Source organism: Gopherus evgoodei, chromosome 10 (genome assembly GCF_007399415.2).
Source record: "Gopherus evgoodei ecotype Sinaloan lineage chromosome 10, rGopEvg1_v1.p, whole genome shotgun sequence".
Taxonomy (NCBI): Eukaryota; Metazoa; Chordata; order Testudines; family Testudinidae; genus Gopherus; species Gopherus evgoodei.
This window is the reverse complement of record NC_044331.1, coordinates 25,802,414-25,814,547: the sequence shown is the minus strand read 5'-3', so window position 1 is coordinate 25,814,547 and position 12,134 is coordinate 25,802,414. Positions and strand designations below refer to the sequence as shown.

The window sequence follows — 12,134 nt, the reverse complement described above, 5'->3', positions numbered from 1 at the left end:
AGGCTTGGGGCAGGAGGAACCTCAAATTTGAGCCCAACTCTGCTGACTTTAGCTCCTTTGTACCAATGCAAGTGGAAGTCACCATCTGGCCCTATGTCATTAATTTCTGGAGGGAATACAAAGGACCACAAACTCATGGGTCTTGGCTGGTAAGAAAAGGAATAATACATTAGTAATTAGTAAGTCTTAACCCATAGTTTTGGGATTTGGGGATTTTTAATAGTTACTTTTATTTAAAAATAAAAATCTTTTCAGTTCAGCTTAAACATGCATTTAAAAAAAAATATATGTCCAGCAGAGCATAAGTATGATGAGAGGATCTCCTTAGCTTTCTTGGGGCTCCAGAACTGCTCTGATATTCTTGATTGTTTACTCCCCCTTGATAATGTTACTAATCAATCATGAGAAATGCTTTCCATGTATACATTTACAGACAGTGCAGTGTGATTTCCTGTGGGAATATGATTTTAAGGCACATGATGGCCTTTGAATTCTGTATGAGTTAGAAATAGCACACGAATAAAAGCTGAAGATCAAGAACTTATAGTATTATCTGGCTAATAATACTTCAGTGAAAAGGATTAGTCCTTATATTATATGTATCATCTATGGGCCAATTATACTCCTGCTTAACATTGCACAGGAAAACGTCTGCTCCTAAAACTATGCAGCAGGGCACTGACCAGCTATCACATACCAGCATCTCATTAGCCAGTGCGAACGAGGTGAGGAAGAGTACTGAAGGAATTGCAGAGAATGAAGAATCTTTATTGCCAATGATAGTAGGAAACAGCTTCGTCGACGCTAAGGTACTGTGAGTCTTATTCACTTCCAGTATATAAATATTTCCATGGTGCCCATTGCGATAGCACCTGAGTGCCTCCCATCTTTAAAGATATATGCAATATAAATGCTTATCGATAATAATAATAGTCTACATGAGGTAGGACAACCACAAGTTTTGCAGTCCGATGGGAACATTAAGTTGCCAGTAAGTTCATCATCAATTTCAGCTAAACATCTGCCCATATGCCTGTGCCTTACACTGTGCTCTGAAGATTGCCAAGCATCAGAAGACACATGTTCCACAGGCCAAGAGCTCACTATTGAGAGTATCCTTCTGCTGGCTCAGAGGGTTCTATTCAAGGCACTGGGAAACAGGGCTGGTCAAAAATCTGAGCCCTGAGTCCATTCAGGCTCATAAATGTTCTAAGCAGCACCATTAAATGAGTGTGATGTGAGCAGGTACTAAAATGTGCATCAATATCTTTTTTGTATATTTTAATAGATAAAGCACGTTGGGTTATATGTATCTTATAGACACGGGTTTACTAGAGTCAAATGTATAATAATGCATGTATTAGCATTTGAATGCTGGCAGGATGCTCACCACTGTGCAGATGTATAATTAAACATGGTCCCTTCCCCGTGAAACTTCAGTTCTAAGGGACCAATCTGACAAACATGAGTTATCCTTACTTTCATATGTTGTCATATTGACTCAATGTGTGTTCAGCACACAGTACTCTGACTTTAATGGAGCTGTTCATCTGAAGAGTGTTTGCAGGAACCAGTCCTAATTCAGTCACAGACAACACACCCATCGATGCTAGCTGAAAGTGATGGTGATGTTAGAAACAATAGTAGCTGAAATGTTTTGCTGTATTTGTGGTACTGTAATTATTGCTGTGCTATGGTTTATTTTTAAACTCGTGTCATTTTAATTTAATAAAGCAAGATTATCTCTCTCTTTCCCTCTCTCTCTATTTTAGGGGGGAACTGATCTAATTATTAACAGTTATGGTCCTATCTCAAAGACCAGCTGCAAGAAAAGGTGGCTCTTCTTCCAAGATTCTAGGAAGGTGAAAACAGAGGAGGTAACCTACCCAAATTATTGTGAACACAAAAGGCCTGGTACAGTCCCATGACATTGCAAGGAAGGATGTCTAGGCTTGTGGTTATTAAAATGCATTACTAAGGGCTTAGTCTCTAAGGGGATGGTTTCGGTGTCTTGGTGTTAAATGATGAACATTATACTGTCTCGTTGTAAATGCAAATTGAGATGTTATTCTTCATTTCCTGCCCCTTAACCTATTGTGTAGTGTGGCTCTCTAATGTTAAACAGGTGCTATGTTTTACCTAAAACTGACTGCACTCCATCAATGGATGAAGGGGTTCCTGCATATAACAATCATATGCACAAATATAGTACTAAATTTGAAACTTACTTTATAAACATCAATTGAATAATCCTCCCACTAACCTGAGTGCTAAGTAAGTAGGTAGTATTATCTCTGTGTTTACAGAAGGAAAACAGACAGACAGTGAGACATGAAATGACTCATCCAAAGTACAAAGGGAACTCTGAGGTAAAGCTGGAACTGAAACTCCAGAGTCAGTGGCTCCTAATACTGTGCTCTGACCACCCCCTCTTTGGATAAAAGGCAGCATATAATAGCAAAGTCTACAGGACAACCATGCCAGCTTACACTTGCTGGGGATCTTCTCTGACTGATGTTCATGGAATCATTATGACTTGTACTGTTCTCTCACACAGTCAAGAAATAGGAACTGTCCATAGCTATGTTTAAAATACATATTCCAATACGTTTCCAGCCAAAAGCTTGCCCAGAAGCTGGTATGTTGCTGCATATTTCTGATGCTTATTCAGGTAAAATATTTGCAGCAACCATAAGCATGCTGCATGAAAGAAAATCCATGGAGGGGAAAATAGATGCACAAATGTAACTTTAAAATACACACAGGGTCTCCAGTGAAAATCAGCCTCCGTTATCTGTGATTAGGTTGAATGAAGTATTTCATCTAGTACTGTAGAAGAAAATATGAGAGAATTGAGGCTATACCTTTTTCTCCTCCTGTAGGATGGCACAGATTGTTCCCAGCTAATGCTGTTGTAGGCATTCCAGCCAAATGGGGTGGGGAATTAAACAAGCACTGCTCATGTATCTATTTGAGAGAGGTTGATTAACCTCTGTCTCACACCTTGTTTTTATCCAGCCTCAGAGAAGATTTGTCCAAGCTGTGTGCTTATATCAGCCAGGCACCACTGTACTGATCAGTGAAGATGACTCCCCCAGTTCCCCAGGCCAGCAATCCAAGTTCCAGGTGCCATTCAGTATTGTAGCTGATACAGAGCATTCAGCAAACAGCGAAGGAAGCCATGAGACCGGAGACTCTGGAAGATTCTCTCATGAGTCCAATGACGAGATACACCTTTCTTCTATTAGAAGTGTCACCCCACGCACCTCCAGTTTCTTTGCAGGCAGTGACTCAGGTGTGAACGTGAACCCTGTCCTGAGTAACTGTGAGGGGCCTCCGGTACCACTGGCTACGGACCAGACTCCTACCTCATCTCTTCAGATACAGTGCACGGTACAAAACTGAATGACCTATCCTGACAGTCATGCCTGACATCCTCACAATGTATGTCTGTTCGAAGGACAATGAACAGGGAGCCAAAGTTTAACGTGGAAAGCCTGATAACCCATCAGGTGATTCCATATTTCTTTTGAATGTTTTTTGTTGTTTTTCTTAAGTCACTCACTTTGAATGTTCAGTGGTAAACAATGTGAAAGGAAAGATTTCTGACTAGAGTTAAAAATATATCACTGGAGCAAAGGGAAGGCTGTTGGCCCCTTTGCTGAATATCTACCTCAGTTTGCCAAATGGCGAACTCTGAATGACAACTGCTTTACCTCATTTGTATTATAGTTGGTCTCAGCTACATAACTGATGATACTTCCTAGTAGGATTTTTTTTATTTTATTTTTTTGCTGTATGTTGTGTATGTGTGTGGTGTGTGTGTGAGAGAGAGAGAAATCAAAGGAGTTGTATAGGTAGATGAACAAGACAGTTTAGCTGAAGCTCTGACTTTAAAAAGAGGGGACCCTTGAGGGGATTAGATAAATGATTTACCGTGACTGACCTGAAGAATATCAAATGAGAAAACTGTAGGACTGTTACTTTTGAGGAAACTGTGCATTAGCATGGGAATAATGGAGTTAGTACTTCAAAATGTTCAGTAAACAGCTACATTGAGTCTTTAAAAAGTAATTGGATTCTCCTTTTTCCCACTTGATTGCTATATCCTCCAGTGTCCCAGCCTGCTTAGGACAGTGCCTTTTCCACACAGTTCTGTTGTGCCAGCAGTTGCTGCCAAGATGTATGTTAAATCCACAGGGCTCTAGGGCATGCTGGATTACCCACAAAGACATAAAACTGCTCCTTTATTGACGATTAATGCTAGAAAGCGTAGTGAAATTAATTAGTATTCAGCTTCCAACCAGCTTGGAGTGGTGTGAAAACTCTGCCTGATAAAAACACGTAGAATAGACAAGTAATGCTGAATGTTTCAGTATCCCAGTACTTCATAACAGTGGTGCCTTCCATGATATATAATGAAATTACTGCTTTGCCTTATTCCTTCTTAGCATTCATAAAGTTGCTTCGGAGTATAGAAAGATGCCTTAAATACTTCTTAGATTTTATGGGTAAATTGTGAGATTAGTAAATTATATTTCAGTTTTACCCAGCTCTACAGTATGTCTGAGCTGTTGCTAAAATGTAGTCCTGTTTCTTGCCTCAGTTTGGGATGCTGTTAGTGAGGAATTTTAGTTCAGGGAGTGACTTCAACCACATGCCAGTCCAAAACTCTAATTAGGCCTCAATGAAAAATAAAAAGACAGAGCTTTAGTTGAAAAGTCTGTTGAAAGGTGAATGTTGATATTGCTTTGTACCCATACAATTCCTGTTTTATACTACCTCCTTTTAAAGTTATTCTAGTGTTATTTTTTTTTCCTGTACTCAGGGAACAGTTTGTTACTTTTGAGCTGCCTCAGAGAAATTTGGGGCAAACTGACAGGGTATCATGTTTTTGTTTTTAATGGGCAGGGTGGGGATAGGGGTCGAATTCATCAATGTCGTAAACTAGTTCATATACAGTTCCCCCCACAGTTCATTTTGAAAAAGAAAATGAGACATTTGTTTATATTTTTCAAAATGTCAAAAATGTAAGGTCATGGAAAAACAGCTAGGGTGAAATACTCAGTGTCAAAACTTGCATCAGCTTAATTAACATTAAGATTTCACCCCTTATGTGATCTGAATTACTTTTGGCTGCTTATTTATGAGTCAGAAGCAAGTCAAAAGCCATCAATAAGTCTAGTGTTCTGTTTTTATTTATTTTATTTTGATGTTTTGAAGAAGCGGCCTGTAGTTACTGTAGATCTCTAGCTTGTAACTGTTTGCTCGTTCTGTACCAGACAGTACATGTTCACCTTTTCATAGCGTTGTTGAAAGAAAGGCTTTAAAATAATGTACCAAAGAATTTTCTGTAGGGAAAAAAAAGAAAACTGCATATTATTTTCCAAAAATAATTGAATTAGTTAAAAAACTATAGATTTGAAGAGCTGAATACATTTTATTGTATAAGTAGTTACTAACAAAAAACAATAGGGCTTCTATTGATTGAAGTAGTTGATTCCATAGTTTAGTTGTATGCTTCTACAATTTTTAACTACCTTATTGTTACAAGAGCTTTTAAAGAAAGTTGTAATAATGTCTTACCAGCAGATATCTCCAAAGACTTCCAAGTGTAATTTGTTTTTTTTTCTTCAGCATGTAGTTCTTCAACAATACAGTATTAGATAAAATATTTTTGAATAGTTTGTATCTACTCGCTGAAGAAAAAGAAAACCTTTTCGCCAAAGATTTATTTTTTGGTCTCATCAGGCAAAATATTTAGTGTACAGCAAAGTACTGTTTCTAGATAGCTGAATTCTTTGAATTTGAATTTGTGAATTCTTTGAAAATAGATAAGAATATGTAACCATAGCATGAAGTTTCACGCTTTCTCTTTCAGATTAGCCTCATTTTAGTGTTTCACTCAAAAAGGGCTGATATGCAAAGGGTAGCTATTTTTCTTCTCCAAAGATTTGTTTGCTGTAAGTACTGATACACTGATATCGCTTTTATGCCATACATTACTATTAACTCTACTCCTCATCTTTTTCATGCCAAAGATCAGCTACATAGATTAACTTGTGAATAATCAGAGAGGAGCAGATTAGATACCAGTATTCTTCAGTCTGATAGAGAGTCTAGCTAGCCTCAGTAGTCAAAGAGATCAGAGTATTAAATTTACTAAAGAGCAATACATCCACAGTGCTGTTTATCCATACGTTGTTATTCAAGTACTTTTTATCAGCAAATGAAGAAAACCAAAGATATTTAAGGTTACCTCAGCATATAGGCAAACTTAGTTAGGCAATAAATTGTTCTGTCTTTTTCTTTGTTTTATGTTAACCAAATATAATGTGTATCTCCAGAACCTAGCCCATATGGACACACTTTTCTTTACTTTGTCATAAGCCTAATCCAAACTAATATACATTCTTCCTATGGAACATAGAGCATGATCACAGCAAAGATTTATGTGGCCTGATGATAATTTAGACTCTATCACAAAAATAGTATTTTATGGGAAACACATATTCTTACAATTCAGGAGAAGCCTAGTGTGAGCAAGGTAATTCCTACACATATGGTTTGATGCTGTTCCCATTGAAATCAATGGCAGAACTCCTATGGACTGCAGTGGGAGCAAAATCAGACACACAGTTTAAATGTTGTGGTACCCTTCAGGACATAGAGCCAGTAAGGGTGCAATATGATTTAATAATCGATGTAATTACTTTGACAGTTATGGGAGTTAACTTTCAAATACATTTATGATTCTTAAAGGGCAGTTTTCATATGCAAACTTTGTCCGTTCCTTTGGCTGTAGGAATGTCTGACAAAACTCTAGAGGCAAAATAATCATAGAATATCCAGAATTTTTTTGTTGTCTGTGTCCACAGATCCTGGGTTCTGGAGATGAGAAAACACCCATTCTCTAATTATGAATTTTACTGAGTATGTTTGGAAGATGAACATAAATGTGGAATTGTCTGTTACACCATGTGAATTGATTTTGTTAAATGTGTTAGGAACTAAAGAGCCATGGCTAGTGTAATGAGCGTATGTGCAACTCTTGTATTTTGAAAAAGAAATTCAGTTGAAGAGACTTCGAAGTTTGCATGTAAAAACTTACAGAAAAAATCCTAACATTGACTGAGTGGATTAATTAATTGGGAACACACCAAAAGACCCAGCATGCTTGAGGCTGCATCGATTTGTTTTCTGTGCATTTCAGAAACCATGAAAGTCTTTCAATTTCCAGCTTTCAAGAATTCTCCTGGAAAACTGGAGAATGCTTTCAGTTTTCCCTTGTGGAACTGCTGCATCTCAACTGAACTTCTTTTTCACAAATCTGTTCTTGTGAAAGAAACTAGAAAATCTACATTTATAATTTTATTAACTGACTGCGGGCTTATCTACACTGTGCCACAGCGCAGACTGTGGAGTGTGTGAATTGAATTGCAGAGCGCACAGTCTTGTGCCCTAGCTACCTCCTTCAAACAGCACTACATAATCGCAAACTTAGGTACCTTTTAGTTCATACCAGCATTGTCCACGTGGGCCAGTTAAGAGCATAACACTTCACAACTCCATAGTCCGCACTACGGCACAGTATAGACATCAGTTTACTGAGCTGCTTCTTCGCAAATGTATGGGATTTTGACAAAGAGAAAGTATTCTGAAGTGGGTGTACCAGTTTATATTCTTTTGCTCTGTGTTTTTATCCCATTGCTTTAAACTAAGGGCTGAATCCTGTTTGTCTTGCTCACATAGGCCCTGCTCCTGGTCCCATTGAAGTCAATGGCAGAATTCACATTAATTTCAGTGGTGCAGGATCAGGCCCATAAATAGTTCCGTTGATTTCAGTGGGATTATTTGCATGACGTGAACAAACAGAATTGGGCCTTAAAAACTGTATTTCAGTGTTCTAAGTATACTTCAAAGGGCCTAAATCTGCAATCCTTTCTCAGGCAAAATTGCCATTAAAATCTGAGTAAGAGCTGCTTGATCATGTTCACTCCATTTATTGTAGAGGGACTGTTGTTCATGACATCATTCTGAGTTGGTGGCAAAACTCCCGTTGACATCAGAGGGAGCAGTATGCAGCGATCAAGATCATTGTATGAAAGTCTTCTGAAAACAGCATAGCAGGGCCAGGTTCTGATCTCATTTGCACTGGTGTAAATCAGAAGTGATTTCACTAATGTCAGCAAAGTTATTGTGGATTTACTGTGATACAACTGGGAGCAGAATCTAGACTAATATGTGGTGAAAAAGTACACTGCCTCGTGTGTGTATTTAAGGTTTTATAATTCAGAACAAACCCTTTGGAAAGTGACATTGTAGTGCAGTAACCTTTTTTTCTCATAGTGATTTAAAGCAACCTTTTACCAGATGCTTATAATTATTGGGATAGCTAGAAGTTCAGTGTAACAAAAAAGAATTTTAAATGCTCATTCCCAATAAATACCTGTCTTTGAAGTATAACCTAAGTCAGCATTTAATGGGCCCAATTTACTAATGATTTGTACAAGTAGGATTAATAAATACTTAAATTTGTTGATTATTTGTTTGAAACTACGCAATCTGTCCTTGTTGGAGGTTTTAAAAAAATATATTTTCAGGGACAGGTAAGTGCTAATTCCAGTGTCTTCCAACATTCCTGGTTAACCTTAGTGTACCGTTTATCAGTTAATGTTACTAAGTATCTTGAGCTTAGCTACTGGAACTCTAGAGCTGCTGGTACCAAGTAATTACCAGGGGAGAGAGATTGGATTCTCTGTCTATTTCTAGGAATTCTCAAGAGCATGTCTGTAACTAACTTAAAGAACTGTATTTTAAGACAATTTTTCTTTTTATGAAACCTCATGTTCTATGAAATTACCTTTAAAAATATTACTACTCTTAAAATATTTAACACAAAAACTAGTACCTGTTCCATATTATCATCTTGTTAAATCCATCATGGTTCTAACATCAAAAAATGAATTGAATTCAGGCTAAATTCTGCCCTCAGCTGTGCTGGTATAAATCTGGTGTGATTTAATTTATTTCAATGGATTTTCTCTAGATTTACACCACTGTAACATCTACCCTGATTTACTTTAAAGGGACTTAAACACATGCTTACATGCTTTGCTGAACTGGGACCTGAGAGCAGAAATCCTACAATTTTATTAGTGAATTGAGCCCTTTGTAAGAATTTGCTATTACATTGATATTACATATACCTTCATTGTATCTGCCTGGTGTTTTCAGAAAAAACTGATTGTATATGAAACTTACTTTTTTTTTAATATACAAAAATGTTGCTTTTTTGTTGTTTTGACTTTTTTTTTCTTTTTGTTTTTTAAAGGTGTGAATTAATTGCAAGTGTAGGACCCAGTTGTGTGTCTCATAGTATGGGTGTTCTGGATCCTTTCACTCCTATATGCCATTTTCTTGTAAGGGCAGCAATGGTTGACTTGCTAATGGAGGATAGAGCTGAATTATATTAATTTTATATTTGACTCAGGGGATCAGCTCTGTGAATTCCATTGCATGAGGGAGGCTAATGCTTGCCTTGATTTTGAATGTACCTTTTTAATGTCTCTTTTAAAAAATATTTTGTTTAATAATGTGGATTTGTTTTTCTTTTTATAGCATTCTAGTAAATGTTACCTAGTGTGTTGTTTTTTTTTTTCAGGGTTGTTTATGTACTACCCAAAGGTCATGCCAAAAATGAATAGAAGTTTAAATGCCAAAATGTTTATGAAACTGCTGTCTAAATACTGATTGATTGCACAGTTTAAATAAAAGTTTTCCTTAGTAAAAGTATACCTTTTTTAAAGTAAGTCATTTTCTTTTCAGTTTCTGTGGCTAGTAGTTCAAAGCATGGGAGGATATTATAATTTGTACAATGCCATAAATCTGCGTGTTGATTTACGATATACAGGGTGTCCTGACCCAAAGAGTTTGCGGTTAGACAAACCAAGATACAGGACAACAGGTCAGGTAAGGAGGGTACAGAGATTATTAGTGACTAGAACAAATTAGTATGAATCCTTCACAGAAATGAATCTTAGGAAGTTTTGGAGGAGGGAGCTTAAGTCTGGGTTTTTGTTGGCCTCTTTTCAGACTGAGCACAGTTTTGTGCTATTGTGTGCCATAGCATTTCATTCACAAAGACAGACTGTGAGTATACAGCACTGATCATGACACCATGTGTCCTAACGTTTCCCAAGCACATGCTAATATGTGCATGGGCGGCAGGTTTGTATAATTTTTGGTGGTGCCCAGAATGGGTCCAAGTCCCACCCCCGCCCTACACTTACCTAAGGCTCTGGGAGAGAGTTTGGGTGCAGGAGGGAGTTTGGGTGTGGGCTCTGGGCTGGGGCAGAGGGTTGGGGTACAGGAGGTGGGACAGAGGATGGGCTCTTGGAGGGAGTGCTGGCTCTTGGCTGGGGCAGAGGGTTGGGGTGTGGGAGAGGGTGAGGGGTGCGGCACTTACCTTGGGCAGCTCTCAAAAGCAACCTGCACACCCCTCTGGCAGCGGCTTTTAGGCGGGGGGGTCAGGGGGTCTCTACATGCCACTGCCTGCAGGCACCGCCCTGCAGCTCTCATTGGCCACAGTTCCCAGCCAATGGGAGCTGCAGTCAGGACAGGGTCAGCGGGCGGAGACACCCCCCCCCCTCCAGGTCCATAGTGCTGTTCTGACCATTTCCGGGAGTGGTGCGGAGCGAGGCCAGGCAGGAAGCCACCTTAGCCCCGCTGTGCTGCCAGTGGTGGTGGCTGGTGGCCCTCAGGCCCTTTTAAATTGGCTGGGGACAGCAGGCAGGGCTGGGAGATGCTTCGGGGGAGGCGTACGGGGGTGGCAGATGGGGCTGGGGGCGAGACCCTTATCTGAACATTGGTGGAGTCAGGCCCCTGGGCCCTGAATAATCCTGGAGCACAGGCACCACAGGCCCATACAACTCACCACCCCGACTATGTGATCGACCATAGGATATTATCATCCACCTCAAAATCCCATGTCTTCCTCCCATTACCACACGTTCTCTGCTTTGGCATGATAGTTTCACTGAGAGTGATAGAGACCTGTGGTTCCAGTGTGTGTTGCCACAAAATTTTGAAAGCCTGCTGCTGATGATTTGGCACAAACTACCTCACGTACAACATTTTTGTCACTTGTCTATTGAATCTTGTGTACTAATTTATGACAACATTGTTAAAATGCAATTGCTGTTAGTCAAAAAGCATTCTGGAGAGGAATTTATTTTAGATTAACATGAATCCAGTTTAATGAGCAAGGAAATGATGTTTTCTGTGAGGACTGGATGACTTGGATTGCTAACAGAGGATAGAGACTATCACCTTGAAGGCAATTGAAATGTAGCCCAGGCCAATGACTAAACAAGGGGGTCAGTACCATCTGATGTCTGTTTTGTGGCCTGCGTGAATTAATTTGAAAATAAGATGGTGGTTTCAAATCAGTACGTGACACAAAATCACAATAATTGACCCCCTTGTTTACAGACCCAGGAGAGAAGAAGAAACTCAACTACTCTCACAATTTTTCTGGAGCTCCAAAACCTTAATGTGAAAGAAGCCTGCTCTTCCACTGCCCACAGAGGGTGTCAGTAGCTATGAGCTGTCAGGCTGGCAACTTTCACAGGCACTAAATTCATTTATGTGGAAGGAAATGCTATTTTATAGACATTTTAAAATTCTTGAAAACAGGGTTTACAATGGGAACTACGATGTGGTTTAAACTTGACGTTCCTTCCTATATGCATAGTAGATGAATGGTTCTTAAATATATCATGTTTCTTTTTATTTCTCATTTTTGTTACTGTCACAGAGTGACTGGCCCCTTTAAGAGGGAACAGAGTCCATTGCACCTGGACTGAACCTGCTGCCCAGCTGGGTTTCAGGGAAGGCACCTGGGCCTTATAAAAGGGGATATAGCTGCAGGTTGCTGTTGGCAAATGGTTCATGAAATTGCAGGGGAAAAGTTGCCTTTATGAAACTGCTGTTAAAACAAATCTATTAGAATTCTTCTCAGACTTGCATGAATACTATTCTTGTGTCAGATTCATGAATATAGCAGCAAAAGGACTAATTCTTATGTGACATGAGAGGAAACTCAACGAATCATGAGTTCTACAGCTAAGTTT

General features: G+C 39.0%; 1 protein-coding gene across 1 annotated transcript in view; it reads left to right on the top strand.

Moving 5' to 3' along the window:
* The window catches only part of PRTG (protogenin), a 126,445-nt gene extending 123,040 nt beyond the window's left edge, over positions 1 to 3,405 (top strand). Inside the window, exons 18-20 of the mRNA XM_030578237.1 lie at positions 644 to 809; positions 1,773 to 1,877; positions 3,019 to 3,405. Coding sequence (XP_030434097.1) covers positions 644 to 809; positions 1,773 to 1,877; positions 3,019 to 3,405 — 658 coding nt within the window. The remainder of the gene's footprint in view (positions 1 to 643; positions 810 to 1,772; positions 1,878 to 3,018) is intronic.
* The last annotated feature ends 8,729 nt before the right edge of the window (positions 3,406 to 12,134 follow it).